At 38.9% G+C, this 18,425-nt stretch overlaps 1 protein-coding gene across 2 annotated transcripts in view; it reads left to right on the plus strand.

Moving 5' to 3' along the window:
- The window catches only part of ITCH (itchy E3 ubiquitin protein ligase), a 50,685-nt gene extending 33,524 nt beyond the window's left edge, over nucleotides 1-17,161 (plus strand). For both annotated transcript variants that reach the window (XM_028734894.2, XM_028734895.2), the window contains 12 exons: nucleotides 2,697-2,825; nucleotides 3,951-4,023; nucleotides 5,143-5,214; nucleotides 5,477-5,565; nucleotides 7,059-7,218; nucleotides 8,168-8,301; nucleotides 8,949-9,089; nucleotides 9,529-9,649; nucleotides 10,182-10,286; nucleotides 11,439-11,535; nucleotides 12,575-12,647; nucleotides 13,929-17,161. In XM_028734894.2, the coding sequence (XP_028590727.2) occupies nucleotides 2,697-2,825; nucleotides 3,951-4,023; nucleotides 5,143-5,214; nucleotides 5,477-5,565; nucleotides 7,059-7,218; nucleotides 8,168-8,301; nucleotides 8,949-9,089; nucleotides 9,529-9,649; nucleotides 10,182-10,286; nucleotides 11,439-11,535; nucleotides 12,575-12,647; nucleotides 13,929-14,028 (1,294 nt within the window). In that variant the 3' untranslated portion in view covers nucleotides 14,029-17,161. The remainder of the gene's footprint in view (nucleotides 1-2,696; nucleotides 2,826-3,950; nucleotides 4,024-5,142; nucleotides 5,215-5,476; nucleotides 5,566-7,058; nucleotides 7,219-8,167; nucleotides 8,302-8,948; nucleotides 9,090-9,528; nucleotides 9,650-10,181; nucleotides 10,287-11,438; nucleotides 11,536-12,574; nucleotides 12,648-13,928) is intronic.
- Nucleotides 17,162-18,425: the final 1,264 nt, after the last annotated feature.

An 18,425-nucleotide genomic window follows, 5' to 3' on the forward strand; every position in this document is an offset into this window, starting at 1 on the left:
AAAGGAGAATGTTAGCCGCTTTGAGACTCCTTAAAGGGAGTGAAAGGTGGGATATCAAATCCAAACTCTTCTTCTTCTTCTACCTGCATCATGTCCAGATTCAATCTAAGTTTGGATTGAATCAGCCCATTATCACCTCCAGACACTAGTAAAGTGGTATGGAGAGAGCGAGAGCTGGATATTATCTGCATACTAGGTATGCTGCTCTCCAAATCTCCAGATGACACTTCCTAGCAGCTTTACATAGATGTTAAAAGTGTGGGGTACAGAATGGAACCCCACAGGACCCCACAGCACAAATGCCAAAAGCAGCAGTCTGCCCTTGCTGCTACTCTGGTGGTGGTCCCGCAGATAGGAGCAGTGCCTCCAACTCACAGGACCACTCCAGGAGCACCACCATGCACTCCCCATGTTTCTTTCTCCATACAGGTTATCAGTCAGAGCTGCCGGGGCTGTTTCAGTGCCCAAACTTTTTTTAAGCTAGGTTAAAATGGATCTAAACTGAAATAAGGCTAGATTTTAGACTACTAAAGCATGTTGCTTATCAAAAGTGTATTCCGTGAAATTATGTCACCATAGGTCCTAAAAGCCATTTTCATAACTTGCAATGTCTGGACAGTTTTATCCTAAAGTATTTCCTACTATGTTCCATTAACTGTGTTGTGTTGTGTTCTGATCCATGTATATGATGCACTTTTTCTATGCCAATAAAGGAGATTGATTGATTTTTTTTAAAAGTGTATTGAGAACATAAGGGGAAAGTAGCAGATATGAAGAAGTGGCTTCTTAAGAGGAATATTTCTTGTTGAAACAAAACATAAGAAAATGATTACTAGAAGAACAAAAAAGGAAATCCTCATATTTGCATCCAACACACAATAAAAACATTTCTTGTACTCAATATTATTTATTTTATTTGATATCATATCCTGTTATTTATTTCATAACCAGTCTTAGTGAGTTGGTGGGAAAAAGAACGTATTGCCTCTAGTGCAGTGTTACAAATTACTTGCTGGCGACTCAGCATATTATACAACTTTTGACTCATTTTGCCATTCTTTTATTGGCTAACCTAATAACATGATCAAAGGCGGAGATCTCAAAGGTCATGAGTCGTCATCTGCCTGGATGCAGGTGTTCTTAGCACCCCCTTTCTGCTGCACAAAGAACCCTCTGAAGCTGCATTCCCAAAGGCACAGGTGCTCATTGCTGCAATAGAAAGTCAGAAATCCGCCTTGCGCACATGGAAGAACTTTGCCTCCTTGGGTGTCAGCCAGAGTCTTGCGGAGACTTGTTTTCAATAAGCATTCTACTCCTGTTCCTTATTTCATATCTTGCTAGAATTCTTCAAAAAAGGAGGAATGGAAAAATAGCTTAATATTTTAAAGGCATAGTAGATACCCTCTAGAATATCCCCGAGAAGGATTAGAAAGTAATACATATTTGAGGCCTTAAAAACAGGCATTCTGCTAAATAATCTTCAGGTGTATCCCAGCCCTGCACTTCTGTAATCCTGTGAGGATTTCTCCCCAAACACTTAAACACTCTGAATACACTGGAAAATGACCTGTTTATACACCTCTTACATGTAATAATGTCAACATCAACTTCGTTGGACTGGTCATGTTGTGTGGATGCCTGATGATCGTCTTCCAAAGCAACTACTCTATTCCAAACTTAAAAATGTAAAGCGTAATGCTGGTGGTCAACCAAAGACATTTAAAGACTGTCTCAAGGCAAATCTAAAAAATAGTAGTATAAACACTAACAACTGGGAAACACTGGCCTGCGAGCTCTCCAGTTGGAGAACAGCCTTTACAAAAGGTGTCATGGGCTTTGAAGACACTCAAACTCAGGACACAAGGGAAAAATGTGCTAAGAGGAAGGCACGCTTGGCAAATCCACGCCGTGATCAACTCCTGCCCGGAAACCAATGTCCCCACTGTGAAAGGACATGTGGACCCAGAATTGGCCTCCACAGTCACTTACAGACTCATTGTTAAAACCGTGTTTATGGAAGACAATCTTACTTGGCTATGAGTGATGGCCAAAGAAGAAAGAAGACATTTAGATAACATTAGCAGAGAGGGGAAATGAAGGATACACCCCCATGAAGCTCCCTGAGTTCTTTTGTGACCAACAGATAACTAAAGCAGGATCTAGACACACACAAAAAAGTTACAGGAAAACGTGTTATAAAGCTCATAATGGAAAATCACATTGGTGAAAGATCAAACTCTACTGTGCCATCTGGTGTTTATAAAGCAGTTATAATGATATAATTGATGAGTATAGCTGAGTCCTAGATAACAAGCAAACAGAGTGTAACCCACACATCAACCTACATTCTGTGAGCAGGATATAAAGTATTTCTGAGTCTTCTCTTGCTAGGCTGGCTGGTGTAATGTTTAGTTTTTCTTCCCTATTCTGATTCCATGTGATTAATTGTAATAACACATGCTTCCTTTTGAGATGGGGGTAGGCATTTAACTTCTTGACAAACTGTTTTCCATTTTGAATTTGTGGTGTTAGCTGTGCATTCCTTAGAGCTCAGTATAACTAAGAGTTCGATTTACTATCTTGAGTCTAAAAAAGCTAAATGAAATACCTGGAATAAAAATGGAACAGTACCTTTTACTATGTGTGAAAAATATGTATAATGAGATTTATGTGTTGTATATATCTTGTTTCTGCAGTCAATTAAATGAGAAACCTTTGCCAGAGGGCTGGGAGATGAGATTCACTGTAGATGGAATTCCATATTTTGTGGATCACAATAGAAGAACAACTACCTACATCGATCCTCGTACTGGGAAATCGGCTCTGTAAGCTTTCTTACTACAATTTTGTATTACTGCTACTTCCTTTCTGCTATTGGCATCTGTTATATGCACTGCTGGATAGCCGTACGATAAAACTTGGTTACCTTTGGTGGTGAAAACAAATGATCCTGTTCTTAAAATGTTAGCAGAGTATGTTCAACAACTTGCCTAAGGTTTTTTTTATGTGCTATTAAATGTTAAATACTTCCATTATTTATAAAATAATATACACCAGTTTTTCCTTTAGTACTTATTTAGCCTGCACTTCAACGTTTTATCAGTTTTGCTTCAAAGACCCCAAAGATTAAATTTCAAATCAGAGAATTCCCAGTTTACTCTTCACTCATCTAGCTCCCTCTATCCCCCTCCACCCTTCCCTTTTAATCACACCTACTTAGTGGAATGCGGGACGCAGGTGGCGCTGTGGGTAAAACCTCAGTGCCTAGGACTTGCCGATCGCATGGTCGGCGGTTCGAATCCCCGCGGCAGGGTGAGCTCCCGTCTTTCGGTCCCAGCTCCTGCCCACCTAGCAGTTCGAAAGCACATCAAAGTGCAAGTAGATAAATAGGTACCGCTTTATAGCGGGAAGGTAAACGGTATTTCCGTGTGCTGCGCTGGTGCTGGCTCGCCAGAGCAGCTTCATCACGCTGGCCACGTGACCCGGAAGTGTCTCCGGACAGCGCTGGCCCCCGGCCTCTTAAGTGAGATGGGCGCACAACTCTAGAGTCGGACACGACTGGCCCGTATGGGCAGGGGTACCTTTACCTTTACTTAGTGGAATGGTGAAAGTGGGAGAGGCAGTAGCAGTCAGGTTGAGGTAAGAGAAGAGGGGAAAATAGGATCAATCTCTTGCATCCTTCCCTAATGGGCTGCTACCATGCTAGGAGGAAAGGCTACAGAGGCCCATGGAAAATTACAACTCCTTGGTGTACTAGTAGCATGCCACTGAGTAAAGGGAAGAAGGGAGATGATTTTATTCCTAAGGAATAATTTACCTAGCTATATTGTAGCTATATGTGCTTCCACAAAACAAACCTTCCTTTTGTGAATCAGTTAACTAGGCAAGGAACTGAAATGGATGACAATTGCACAACTGTATTCCAGTGATTTTTTTACTTCTGTTTTCAGAGATAATGGACCCCAGATAGCATATGTTCGTGATTTCAAAGCAAAGGTCCAATACTTCCGGTTTTGGTGTCAGGTAAGTTATGTTTTATTTTGGGGAAAGAGTTTTACTGCAAGTCTTTAGTGAGTCCATTGTCATAATCTGTGTTACATAGTATGTATGTTTCTAAAAGAGCTGCCAGTTCCACAAACCCCCATGCCCTGTGGGATTTCATGAGGCTTGGTGAAATTGTGGTGGTAGTAACTCTGTTGGACACCCCAAAGAAGAGTGGAGAGAGAGGATACTCAGAATCTTCCACTGCACTGTCCTCTACATTAACAAATGAATATTAATGAGAATAACTGTGATAATTTGCCATCAGATAAAAGCATTATCTTAGAGTTTGTCTTACATGCAAATTCAAAAACATCCTTGGAAGTTTTTGGCCACAGGGCAGTCATTAAATAATTAAACTTTGTCAGGTGAAAGCATTAGTAAACTAGATGAATGCACAAAGGAGTAAGCTTCTCTCAACATAAGTTTGAATTGGAGTTGTTTTACAAAATAAAGTTTACAGAGTTTCTATTTTCACCGTGTATATTTGGAATTATTCATGAACATCAATGGGAATACCATCCACATACAACAACTTTATTTTACTGGCAATATCTAGCAATGGTGTCAATGGCGCCTTTTCAAGGATATGTGTATGCAGTAATACATTGTAAGCAGCTAGTACCACACATGGGAAAATAATTCACAGTTTCACCTATCTCTGTAAAACGGGTGGGGAACCTTTGGTCCTCTGGATATTGTAGGTCTACCACTCCCATCAGCCCCAGCCAGCATGATGGGGATTGTAGTCAAGCAGCATCTAGAGGGCCACAGGTTCCCCACACCTGGTACAGATGGAAACACATCAATCTATTGCATTCATTCATGGTGGATCTGCCCTATGTGTTAGATAATGACCTGCCTGCATTCAGATTCATAGCTGATGTGCACATGTGGAAGGGATATTTTAGGATTCTTTTTTTTAACCATACACAGCTCCATCTGGCACACTTCCATATGTGTAAATACTATACTGTATATGCAAACCAGTTCCCATATGTGCAACCAGGGTTTCTTGAATTCAGTATTTTCATATACTTTATCATCTATTGTCCTATTATGTAGTTGGCTTGTTTTTCAAATCTGTTTCTTACATTTTAGCAATTGGCCCTGCCCCAGCACATTAAAATCACAGTGAGCAGAAAAACATTGTTTGAAGATTCATTTCAGCAGGTAATTGAGCTGTGCTTCAGTACTTAAAGCATTGTAAAATGTGTGGGGTATGTGTATTTGATCTGAACTATATTTCAGCCCTCTCTAATCTGTTCAGTGTCAACCTTCCTCTCTAAATGGCCTGTTAAATGTTTCATGGATCTGCTGATCCAGAATAAATGAGTAAAACAGCAAAACCACCATATACCAGTGTCCATTTTAATGTACATGACTGTGTGAACAATTATTAGAATGTTAACCTTCTAATACTTCTTCCACTAAGATAATGAGCCTCAGCCCTGCGGACCTACGAAGACGTTTGTGGGTCATTTTCCCTGGAGAAGAAGGATTAGATTATGGAGGTGTTGCACGGTAGGGATGTCTTACTATGTAAAACAAATAGAACCATAGGCACTTGAAATTGTTTGGTAGGAAAGCTTTTTAGACAACTCTGAGGGGGTTACATTTTTAAAAAACTGTGACCCTTTTCTTTGGAAAGTTCTATCTAATTTGGGGTTTAACTTGTCAGTATCCGGAAAAGGGAAACTTGCAGATTTAAAGCTGTGTGTGTGTTATATACACAACTTTTCAATAAACAAATTTGGGCTCTAGTATCATGGATAACATTAATATCATTGGTGAGAAAGCATCACCCTGTGGACCTAATTAGCATTCCTAATTTGACTGCAAACCATTCCTATTCACCCCACGCATGACATCACATGGCTGCAAGGGAACAATAAGGAGCTTGAAATGTGCTCTCAAATGTGCCTTGGCAAAACATGCCTGCAAATGGGCATTTTCCTTCAGCAGACTTTGCTGGTTTGCAGAGGGAAATTGTCTCCTTTACAGGCACAGTTTGAGTCCAATCAGTGCCTACAGATGGACAAAGCAAGGTTTGCTGTTGGCACCTATTAGCTGGCCACTGCCAACAGTAGGCCCCTTTGAAGTTGTCACCGATTTTGACAAGTGGGTGGCACCACCCAGCTGTCAAAGTGGCCTTTGCGGGGCGGTCAGGTTCTGGCCTTTGGGCTGAATCCAGTTCCCTACCCCTGACTTACATATTCACGTGTCCTGGTAAGATTTGTATCAGCTGAGTTGGGCTAGACTCACAATACTTGCTTCTTTAGCTGATGCAGCAAAAAAGTTTGATAACCACTAAAATTGATTCCTAGTTTTGTGTTTTTTTGTGGCACTCAAAATAACCATACCTTTAGTGCTGGGTCAGTCCTTCATTATACATATAACTATCTTTAAAATGATTTTATCTACTCTGGCTATACTGATTGTAAGTGTCTATTCTAATGCCAATTATCCCTGCATATCAGTCAATACACTCCTCAACTTAAAAAAAATGTAAAGTCAGCATCAGTATTTATAAACCGAACATCTGATTCCACATCAGAAGTCACAGGGCTGCATCTTGGACATAATTAATTTCACTCAATATTGTGACATTGTTTAAGAGATGTACATGGGCATTGCAAGAATAGTGTTGGCCTGTTTATAAAGAGAACCCTGAGTTTCCACATGCAAAAGAAAAATGACAAGCCTCAAACAGGAGCGCATGTAGGAGCTGAAGCCAGCAGAAATAAATTGCTAATTATCTGCATCTGAACCTTGAGTAATCCTAGTCTTTTTAGAAGCACCGGAATTTCTATAACTGAGAACTACTTTTGGTGTCCTATCGAAGCACTTGACATGCTCATTCCAACTAGCTGTGGGCAGGCTGAACATAATAGATTGCCCCAATAGTTATATGTTAGCTTTGGAGGTTAAATTAGCACTATGGAATCTGTACACAATGTCTAAATCTAATACTTGGTTCTTGTGGTGTTGACTGTGAGTTCTTTATGTGGTTTCAGGGAATGGTTCTTTCTGTTGTCGCATGAAGTGCTGAACCCAATGTATTGCCTGTTTGAATATGCAGGAAAGGATAACTACTGCCTACAGATAAATCCAGCTTCTTACATCAATCCAGACCACCTGAAATACTTCCACTTTATTGGCAGATTTATTGCCATGGTGAGTTCAGAGCACAAAATAATAAATAGGGGAGTTTGTGGGAACATAGTAAGGACAAGCTGAAATTTTCCTGGTAGAATGAGGAATTATTTTTTTCTTAAAGTGTAGCAGAAACTCTTAAGTCCGCATGTGGGGCCAGGGGAACCTAGGCTGAAAAAACCCACTCTTGACAAGAGGGATTACAATGTTGTTTGCAGTGCAGTGCATTGCACTCTTACACTCTAGTGTATTTTTAAACATACCAGGTGCTCAATTCTGTTTCTTTTCCTTAATGCTTGTGACAATAAATACATGCTTGGTCATGCTTGTGCTGTGCTGTAAATTTGGTTTATTATTATTTGATTTTTTCAAATTGTTTTATTATGAATTGTGTATTTTAAAGTTGCACCCTACTCTAGGGCTGGTTTTAATGAAGTACGGGTTATAGGCCACCCGAGTATAATAAATAATGACTTGAATCCATTGATTTCAGTGGCTATACTGTTGAGTGTGGCTTTGCTGGATATCATCCATATTAACCTACAGCTCCAAAATATATAGTATCTTATAGCAATTTTCCGGTAAAAGCACCACCTGAAAATTCTGCCTGAGTGGAGGGGGGAGAGCCCTCTTGTGCAAGCGGAAATCCTTGCACAAGGGTTCCACAGATGGGATTCATTAGGTGAATCCCACCCATAATCTGTATCATGGGGAATTATAGCCTATTTCACACAGGGAGGGATTATACCTCACATGTTTTCTGTGCTTCCCCTTTCTCTTGTCACCAGTAACCATCAACACAGCACATCCACCTAAGGAAATAGTTACTGGTTTTTGAGTGACTTGAAGATGGCCTTTAATTCATTGTTTCTTCCAAAATCTAGGCTGCAGGCACCTGTTTGCTGGTTATGAGATTGACTAGACAAGGATTCCTATAAAACAAATGATTAATAGTTTCCATCTTTTGCAGGCTTTATTCCATGTGAAATTTATAGACACGGGTTTTTCTCTACCATTCTACAAACGTATCCTCAACAAGCCAGTAGGACTAAAGGATTTAGAATCTGTAGATCCTGAGTTTTACAACTCACTCATCTGGGTAAAGTGAGTTTCTGAAGTCAGCTTCTCAATTCTTGAAATGTTGTAGATGTTAAAATGTGTGACTTTGTGTGTGTCTATGTATGCACATTTGAAAATCAGTGAGTGCTGTGATTTGATATGTATGGATTAGTGTTAAAAATCATATTTGCAGTTTGTTTTAAAAGTCAGTTTTACTGTTCAAGTCTGATTTTTAAAAATAAGAACATTTGCCTCAAAACTGAAGTGAATATTGACATTCCTTATTTTGCCATGCATTAAATCTTTTTGTAATATTTTGTTTGGATTGTAAACTGCTTTGACCATTTGTTTTTTTAAAAATGGGAAGTAGTAATTATAAAATACTTGATATGAAATGTAAAGTATGTACCTGTTAAATATTATTGCGTGCCAATTCTGAGGTACTGTAAATTATTACTGGATAGCTAGTATAGATACCGAACTTTTTGATATACAGAAAATATATATGAACATTCAACATCAAAATTCAGAAAACCTTTTCTCCTTACAAATTTTTGAAAATCTCATTGTAGAATATGTCTCCCTCTCCATTTGTTGATGAACAAAAGGAATTTTCGGCTTGTGACATCAACTTGTTTAATGATTGCACTTCATGAAAATAGTAGTTAATATATATGGTATTTGTTTTGTAGGGAAAACAATATTGAGGAATGTGGCCTGGAGATGTATTTCTCAGTTGATAAGGAAATTCTAGGTGAAATAAAGAGCCATGATTTGAAACCCAATGGCAGCAACATCCTGGTTACTGAGGAAAATAAAGAGGAATACATTAAGTAAGTTCAAAGTTGGTTTGCAAGTTTATTTTATCTTTTAACCATTTGTTTTTTAATTCTATAAACTTTCCCTTTTTAATGTTTTGGAAGTATTATCGAACCTCTTCATGAAGGCCCACATGTAAAATAGATGTGGGCTTATCAGTAAAATAGTCAAAATGCTACATCAAAGCTAGTCTTGCCTGAAATACAGTGTGAGCATATTCATGCATAGGAAACTATTATGATTGGTGTGCTATAATCTTAAGCAGTAACCTCTGCCTGTGTCGCATGGCACAGTGTTGTAATTCTGCCATGGAGGTGGACCTTCCACTGCAAATTCAATGTCTGTCTACTATAATACTTACTACAATTTAATTAATATTGTTGCTCATCAAAAATCAACATTTTCAGACTTTGTTGGGCCTGTTTGGAGTAACTGTGTGTTTTCATTCTCCAGGCTAGTGGCAGAGTGGAGACTTTCCCGGGGTGTTGAAGAGCAGACACAAGCTTTCTTTGAAGGTTTCAATGAGATCTTACCACAGCAGTACTTGCAGTACTTTGATGCAAAAGAGCTTGAGGTATGTCTAATCCTTTGGGCATAAGGCTTAGTTGAGAAATGGTTAGCATATTTGCAGGGACTTATAAATGCGGTGCACTTTTATGACATGAGTCATAGCAAAGTTATAATAAAGACGTTGCAGTTTAGTTAACCTGGAGTAGCCAGATGTTGTGGACTACAACCTTCATTGGCTCCAGCCAACATTGACTCTGGTCAGGGTAGTTTCATAGCACCTGGAGGGCATCACACAGCCTAATACAAGGGTAGACAATCACCTTAACATGGCAAAGTATATTTTAACATGTTTTAACACAGGCACATCGCCCTGTAAATATGAAGCTCTTTTAAACAAGGATGCTACAATTGTGTTTAAATACTTGGACAACTGAGCTAGAAAATGAATTCCTAAATGCCCCATGTCTAGAAAGATACTAACTCTTCATTAACCCTTTGAGTATCTAAGAGATTCCTCCATCATCTCTTACACCAACGTATCATGGCATCAGAGTTTCACTAACCTAGCTGGTGTTCAACTATTTCTCTTCAAAAAGGTGCTTTTGTGTGGAATGCAAGAGATTGACTTGACTGACTGGCAAAGGCATACCATCTACCGACATTATACCAGAACAAGCAAGCAAATAATGTGGTTTTGGCAGGTTTGTATTGCAGCAAAAATTGTGCCAAATGTACCACTAATGGAACTTCTGGGAATCTAGGATCTCTTCTGTTCTTGTTCCAATAGTTACCTAAGTATTAGCCCTATAAATTTAAGATTACAGGATGCCAACAGATTTCAGAGGGGGAGCTATGCTAAGACTGTTGCTGCATAAATAACAGTAGTCTTGTGGCACATTAAAACTGTTTCTTGTTTATACCCTGCTATAGATGCTGCTTGACCCTGTGAATGTCACAATTGTTCAGCCTTTCTTGCTCATCCAAAAATGGGGAAAGTAGCAGGTTTCCTACTGGAATTATGTGAGCGATAGTAAAAATACTTAAAGCATAGGAAGTTGCCTTACACTTAGTCAGAACAGGGTCCATCTAGGTCAGTATTGCCTTAATTGTAGAGTACATTGATGGGCAGTGGCTTTTCAAGGTTTTAGACAGCAGTCTTTTTCCAGTCCTATCTGGAGATACCAGGGATTGAAGCTGGAACATTTTGCACGTATGGTACAAGTTCTATGTATGAAAAATGTGGTAATAGTGAAGCCAGACTTAGGTGACAAAGTTAAAAATGATAGTATATAATGGCTGACAAAAACTAAGGTACAGTGTCCTTTGGCAGTGTCTTTTTAAAGTGATCTTATGTGGCTTTGTGGTTACTTACAAACTATTCTATGGATCTATATGTTCAGAACTGTGCAAAATTTCAAATCCTTTCTTTACCTGGGAATGAGATAACAAACACTGAAGAACGTGGGCATCTCCAGGCTTGGAAAAAGAAATCATGGATGAGGAGGAAAGGCTTTCTTTTCTTTTTTAGTTACCTCTTAGGACATTTTACAGTCTTTAAACCATACAAAATCTTCAGTGGGATACAGCTAACACAACTGATATCTCACACTAATACTTCAGAAGCTTATCCAGGCACTCTAGTTAAATAAGCTTCCTCGAAAGGCTTTTCCACTACTATTCCCCATAGAAGCTGTCTTTGTTGCCTCTATCCTTGTTCCTTCCACTGCCCTTTTACCAAAAAATAGAACCTCAAAACACAAGGATATGAGAATGGATTATATAAATTTTATTTGTTTTTAAGACTAGAATAGGTATGGGGTCTGTACAGCTATTTTAAATGTGTTCTTTTTCAGTTTGTGAAGGACATAGATAATGAGAAGAGGATGAGACTACTACAGTTTGTTACTGGAACATGCCGATTACCAGTTGGAGGATTTTCTGACCTCATGGGTATGCAAAATTATTCCTAAGTGTGCAAGAGCCAGGGTGACCCTGTGTGTCAGAATGTTGGCTTGAGTTGCCAGTTCAAAATTTGGGGGAAAGGTGTTCCTTGAAGTATGGTGGTCCCGAGGCATATAGGGTCAAAAGCAGCACTTCCAATTAGGCTTGGGAGCAAATTGACTTTCTACTCAGGCCAGAATTGGTGGCCTGAGTGGTCAAAGCATATATCTGGCTGTCAAATTCTGCCCTACTTATGGTTTCCAAATTGTCTTCAAAAGCAGCCCAATGTATAAAGCTTTGCAATAATTTCATCTAGAGGCTTAATAATAATAAAAATTTTATTTATACCCCGCCCTCCCCAGCCAAGACCGGGCTCAGGGCAGCTAACAACCAATAATAAAAACAAGTTGATTAAAATACAATTTAAAGAACAAGATTAAAATACGTTAAAACATTAGGATGCAGCCTCTTCACAGGAGGAGAAAGGAAAAAGAAAGAGGGGGAGGGAATCAAACTGATTCTAAGCCAAAGGCCAGGCGGAACAACTCTGTCTTACAGGCCCTGCGGAAAGAAATCAGATCGCGCAGGGCCCTGGTCTCATGTGACAGAGCGTTTCACCAGGCCGGAGCCAGTGTTGAGAAGGCCCTGGCTCTGGTTGAAGTTCATCTAACTTCCTTAGGGCCCGGGACCTCTAGGGTGTTGCTATTTATGGACCTTAAAGTCCGTGGGGCATAAAGCACTTTATGACTCCCTGGTCATATCTGACCCATGTAAGAGCTTTGCATGACAATATTTTACCAAGCTGTAGTGGCAATGCCACTTACTGGGAAGATTTTGCTGACAGGAATTCAATAGTATGACCAGTGTCTTCTATTGCCATAAAATACATCTGAGTTCTTAAAACTTTGAGAACTCTTCTTAGGGTTACTTCTTATCAAATCCAAATGTCTGGGCCAAAACGATTTTATTTTCAATGTGTATTTAGTTATGGAAAAAAAATTGCAATTTTTATTTTCCCATATCTTGTATTATTATTATTTTATTTTAGGGAGTAATGGACCCCAGAAGTTTTGTATTGAGAAAGTTGGCAAAGAAAACTGGTTACCTAGAAGCCATACCTGGTGAGTGAAATATATTAGATGAGAATTGTGATTCTGATACTTCTTTCTACAGTTGATGATCCTATTTGGCATTTAAATAACAGATTTAGCACCACATCACGTTTTTTAGTTATACACATAAGATGTATAAAATTACATCTCAATACATGGCACACATATGAATGTGACATACAAAATTGTCAATATGCATCATAAAGATATAATCAACTGGAGCTTCTTTATTAAGTGTACACTTGATAGCAAACTCATGTTTGACTCCAAACAAAATGTGTGTGGTAGCCCAGAGAGCCAAAGTTTCTGGTTTAAAAATGAGCACTTAAAATAAGTCTGCTGTATCTTTACTTTTGCTTAACCTATGTTGGTTTCATCTAGAATGACAGGTGTACTGTATTTTTTTAGATCAAATTCACAAGAAATGTGAGTAATTTGGTTTGTGTAATTGGTTGCTTAAGTCCGTTTTGACAAGGAATCGTTAGGGTCGTGTAGTCTCAACACTAGACACACAAAATCATGTGTTGCCTTTAGCAAATGGTGTGCCTTCATACAAAACATAATTTGGTATTTAAGATGTTCTTCGCTGCTTCTTAATTTACCATATTGTCAGATGCCAAAATAAACATTTCAAGCATGTTGAGAGCGTTGCTGTACCATTCTACATGACAGTCCTTGATGAGGCTCTCCTTCACTCTATTTTAGATATATTCTTGACTGCCCAGGAATGAAAAGTTGTGAAAACATTTTTTTAAAAAACGACAACCACCAGTATTGAAAAACAGATTCATTCACAGTCCTGTTAAAATCAGTATTCCCTAAGGTCTTGGGAAATAAATATGGACTTACTCTGAAGTTGAATCCTTCACTTCAGCTGATATAAGTGGGGGAGGAGACATTGCTCACTTCCCTTTGCAGTGGGAAATGACACTGCCAGCTGCAGGGGGAAGGAGAAATTGGAAGAGGCACCCATCTTCTGCCAGTAGGATTCCTTGATTAAAAGTCTTGTATGTGCAGGAGCCCTTCTGTTCATTGAGGGCAGAGTCTGGATTCAACCCTGTGGACAGTGTGTTCCTAATAGAATGAAGCAGATTAGCACACAAGATAGAAACCTGGAAGTTCACAGTATTGTACCTAGGTTGCTGCTGTGATCCAAAGTTGAGGAATAATGTCAGATAAATATGCCTCTCACGTTTTAAACTGTCAAAGGTGTACATAGTGGGGAACTTTTGTTCCTGTGTTTGTGGGTTAATTATTCAAATGAAAGTGAGGTTTGCTGCTTATTTTCAGTTTCAACCGCTTGGACTTGCCACCATACAAGAGTTATGAACAACTGAAGGAAAAGCTGTTGTTTGCAATAGAAGAAACAGAAGGATTCGGGCAAGAATAACAATTGGGGAGAATTTGCACCTGAAGAACGTTAAGTCATATATGGTGTGAGTTCTTCACTGCCTCTGCTAGTTGCACTTCTTACTGTAAACAGGACTTGACCTTGATTTATTTAAACAATTGCTAGTGTGTAAGTAAATGGATGTTATCCTGCCATTTTATTCCCACTAATTATTGATTTCTCCTGAGTCCCTTTGCGAAATCCAAGAATGATACAACTGTAAATGAAATCTTCCCTAACCAGAGGCTTCCTGTACTTCTGGGATTCTGTCCTGGGTCATGTTCATTAACTGGAATGTGTTCTTGATTTTTTTAAAAAAGTTACTCTGCTATACTAGCATCTTTTTGCTGCTGCACCACCCATCCTATTGCTAACAGTGCTTCCTTGCAATCAGACTCCGGAGGTGCTGTAAACAGATCCATTGCTTATGTTAACTGTTTCTTACCCAAGTGAGATCTAACTGTGTTTGCCTTCCAAACTTTATTCCCGCATCACCTCAGTTCAAGCTGCAGAGTAGGACCTGAAAAGCTAATGCACACTTACAGAGCATAGCACTTTTATTTATTTAACCATGATGATCACATTCCTCAGGTTTATCCCTACATTTGAATGTGCTTCTTCAAATTCATAGGAATTTTAACTTATTCTTGACTAATTCTCAACTTTAGGAGCGAATTTAAAAGAGAATACAAGGTCTCTTTAAAAGGCAGCAGCTGGAATTCATTTCCAGTCCTGTTTGTAGGCGAATGCCTGAAATGAAGAACTCTTTGTTTTCCTCTGAACGAGGGAATATCACTTCCAAGTAGTGGCTGAATCATTGCCATGAAACCGCCACTTTAATTTCTCTGGGGCTGCAATCCTGTGCACATTTGCTTGGAAGTGAACCTCACTGAGCACAGTGAAACTTACTTCTGAGTCAACATGCATTGAATTGTATTGTAGGAAATGGATGTGCAATAGTGGAATTCTTGAAAGAATCCAAATTTTACATAGGAAAACCCACCCAGTAACCCTTTAGAGGATGGAGACTGTGCATCTTCTAGGCTAGCACTCTTGAGCAGCTTCTTACAGGCAGCTTGTGCTGCCCTTGATTTTAAATCTGATTTGCGCTTCAGTTATTTATATTATCACAATTTCAAAACTTCCATCGTAGCTTACAACAGTACTTAAACTACACTCCCAGTTTTGGAACGAAAGCACTTTGTTCTTTACCCCAGCTTGGCTGCCTTGTATCCTTTCCTCCAGGTTGTTATAATTCCATGGTGTGCATGCAGATGTGAAATGGGAGAAGTGATGATATTTGAACCGGCAGTAGTGCATGTTGATAACTATATACTTGCATTGTTCTGCTGTGCGCAGGCAGCAAAGTTTGAAAGCTTGCCGTGACAGTTGAAGATCAAACATTTTTGTCTTGGTAACAAATATCATCTTCCCCATCCAGACTTGGAGGGGTGGGGGCAAGGAGGGGGGAGACTTAATTCAGGGCTATTGAAAGCTAGTGGGCTCAACCATTTTTACAACTGTCCGACTTTAGGACTCTTCTGTGAAGTAATATAAACAGCCCATTTCCCCTTGGCTGGAGCTTACAAGAAGAGGGTAATAGAACATGCTCTCCTTTTCCTCCCTTTCACTGTGTCTTCTAATATATATATACATAGAAGTTTTCCCCTTACACAAATGGCCTACTGCTTCTGTGGGTAGAGGACGCATGTGTGAATGCTGGAGATATGTCTACCTATGCCACCTATCAGAACACCTGATGGGTGTATTAGAAATATAGCTTACGGAGGAGAAAAAGCCTTAGAAATATTTTGTTTATTGATTTTAATACATCTTAGTTAACTAACATTTACAATACAGAAATGAAATGAAGTAACCAAGAGTAAGCTATGGAAAATAGTCTGTTCTCCATAATGGCTCATGATTTGTTTAGGGACCTAGGAATATTGTTAATGTATAAATATCATTCAAAAGGCTTTCTGCCCTATATTTTTAAAATAAAGAGTAGTTCTAATTGAAATAGCTGAAGCCCTAGTTCTATAGGGCGCAAGGCTGTTTAATATTTTTATGGCTCAGATGTTTAGTTCAGGAAAAAGTAAAAGCTTGTATATATTTTTGCAGTCTGGGGGTCTAGCTTCTTCAATTTATTTTAATTTAAATGGCATGTTTATTTGTCTTTACTGCTGTATTACATGGGTAATGGGGGCTGGATATCCCAAGCACAAGAAAGTATTTTGAACACTCAAAACTGAAGATATTTAAGAAATGGAATCTTGACCATGAAGTATTGTTAAAAGAGATTTGTTGTTAAGCATTATGATTGCAATATTTCTAAGATCAGAATGAAAACTTACTTTTAAAGTCCCTTTGCATTGTAAATTCTAAATTCTGTTATTTTTATGCCATGTAATGTTGCAATAATAAAAAGTAATTTGAGCAGTCGGCGCACTCTTCTCATTGTGGGAACCTGGGAGACTTGTGGAAGCACAGTTTGGTTTGATGGGCGACGGACTGAAATGAATTGGATTGCAACAAGTCCTTTCTGCAAATATTAAGACTTTTCTGCTTCAAACAGCTTCGACAGCATGTGGACAGCAATAACCACATTCTGCTGCATGCATGTGATAACATCACAATCTGACTGGAAACATTAATCAGTTATTTGAATTTTTGCCTTATGAAAGTACGTACTTCAACCTACAGATCTTAATTTTTTCTAAGCCTTATCTTTCTGGAAAGCTCAGGATAGGTTGTATGGAATTTACATTTCCAGTTTTTAGTGTGTAAGGTTTCATGATCAGCCATTTTCATTGTGTAGAGCTCTTGATTCATATTCATCATAAATACACACTACAGTGGGGTTTGAATTGAAGCTCCATTCAGTGCATTGGTATCTCCAGCTCCTTTTGTGATGGTCTGTCACGTCGTCCCCCCCCCCTTTGCCCCCCTGGAATCATTGTTATGTATATGTGCCCTAGCTAACTAGTTTATGAACTGGGATCAGAGGCACTGGATTGTAAAATACTGTACTGGAATCCCATTGTTAAATTTTCCTTGAACTGTAATTTCCAATACTCAGGTAACTGTAAAAGTCTCTCACCAAGTCAAACTTTTATAAAAGTACTGAAAAGCTGGTGGTGGTTGTCATTCCTTGTATGGTGTGAAATGTTTCTCTTAAAAGCCTTAAACAATGCAACAACAGTCACTGAGCAACATACATTCACTCTAATCGTCACTTAAATGGAATTGTCTATATTATACGAAATGTTGGGTTTGTTTTTATTTATGTTTTTACCAAAGGAGCGGATTCCACATCATATACACTTCCTCTAGGTTAAAGTTTCCCTTTTATTTCACACTGACATGTATGTGCTTCATGGACTTTGAACACACACCTTGTAGCTGTCTGCACAATTGTAATTCTCTCCTATCCTGTTGACTCCTTAGTGAACTAGTCTTAGCCTAGGTTGCCATTGTGAGGTGGAGATATTGTAATGTCACTGTCAGTAACAAACCAGTACCAGGAAATATTGTCGCACATCGGCTTCCTGTTTTGATGACTAAAGCTTTTGCGTATGCTATGCTCTCACTGTCATTGATCACAAATGGGTCAAAGTGTTGCATCCAATTATAACTGAGGAAACCCATTTACATTGATGGATTTCCCATATCCAAAACTTCTACATTACTGCAAGTCCTAGTCCGCAGGTAACTGCATTTTAGTGACATTTGTTTGGAATTTTTCTGTTACTGGTATAGACATGTATTTCCTGGCCACATCACTAGATGGCAGAATAGCACTTGAATACAGTAGTGCCAAAAAGCCAGCAATTGTGTGCCCTCTGCTAAATAAGGGGTGACTATCCTGGGGCCTTTTAGATTTTGTTGGGCTCAAACTCCCAGCAGCCCCATTCAGCATGGTCAGGGATGATGGGAGCTGGAGCAAAGCCATTTCTAGAAGTGTTAGCCATCCATGCACTAAAATAGCATGTTGTGCTTTTAATACAGAGGAGTTAATGAGGAAGCAAGGCCTCATGCGAAACAACACATTTACAGAATGAGGCTAAGCATGGTTATTTATTAAACGTTATAGTTACTTGCTTTTTAAAAGGCTTTCAAATGACCTACATGGGAAGATATACACATAAATACATTATATCATAGGGGAGAATTGATACAAAACAGACATCTCATACGGCATGTTAAAAACCACACAACCCCCTATAATTGTGATAGAAAACTTTGGCAATGCACTAAAAGTGAAACAAAAATCATACTTCCACCCCAACCAGCAGATGAAACAAAACAAAACCTCAAATACCAACACACCCTAACCCAGAAGTCAGCTATGTCAACCCTGTGATTTGTTTGGTTTTATATTTGATCTCCCCACCCCA

This window comes from Podarcis muralis, chromosome 5 (genome assembly GCF_964188315.1).
Source record: "Podarcis muralis chromosome 5, rPodMur119.hap1.1, whole genome shotgun sequence".
NCBI classification, from domain to species: Eukaryota; Metazoa; Chordata; class Lepidosauria; order Squamata; family Lacertidae; genus Podarcis; species Podarcis muralis.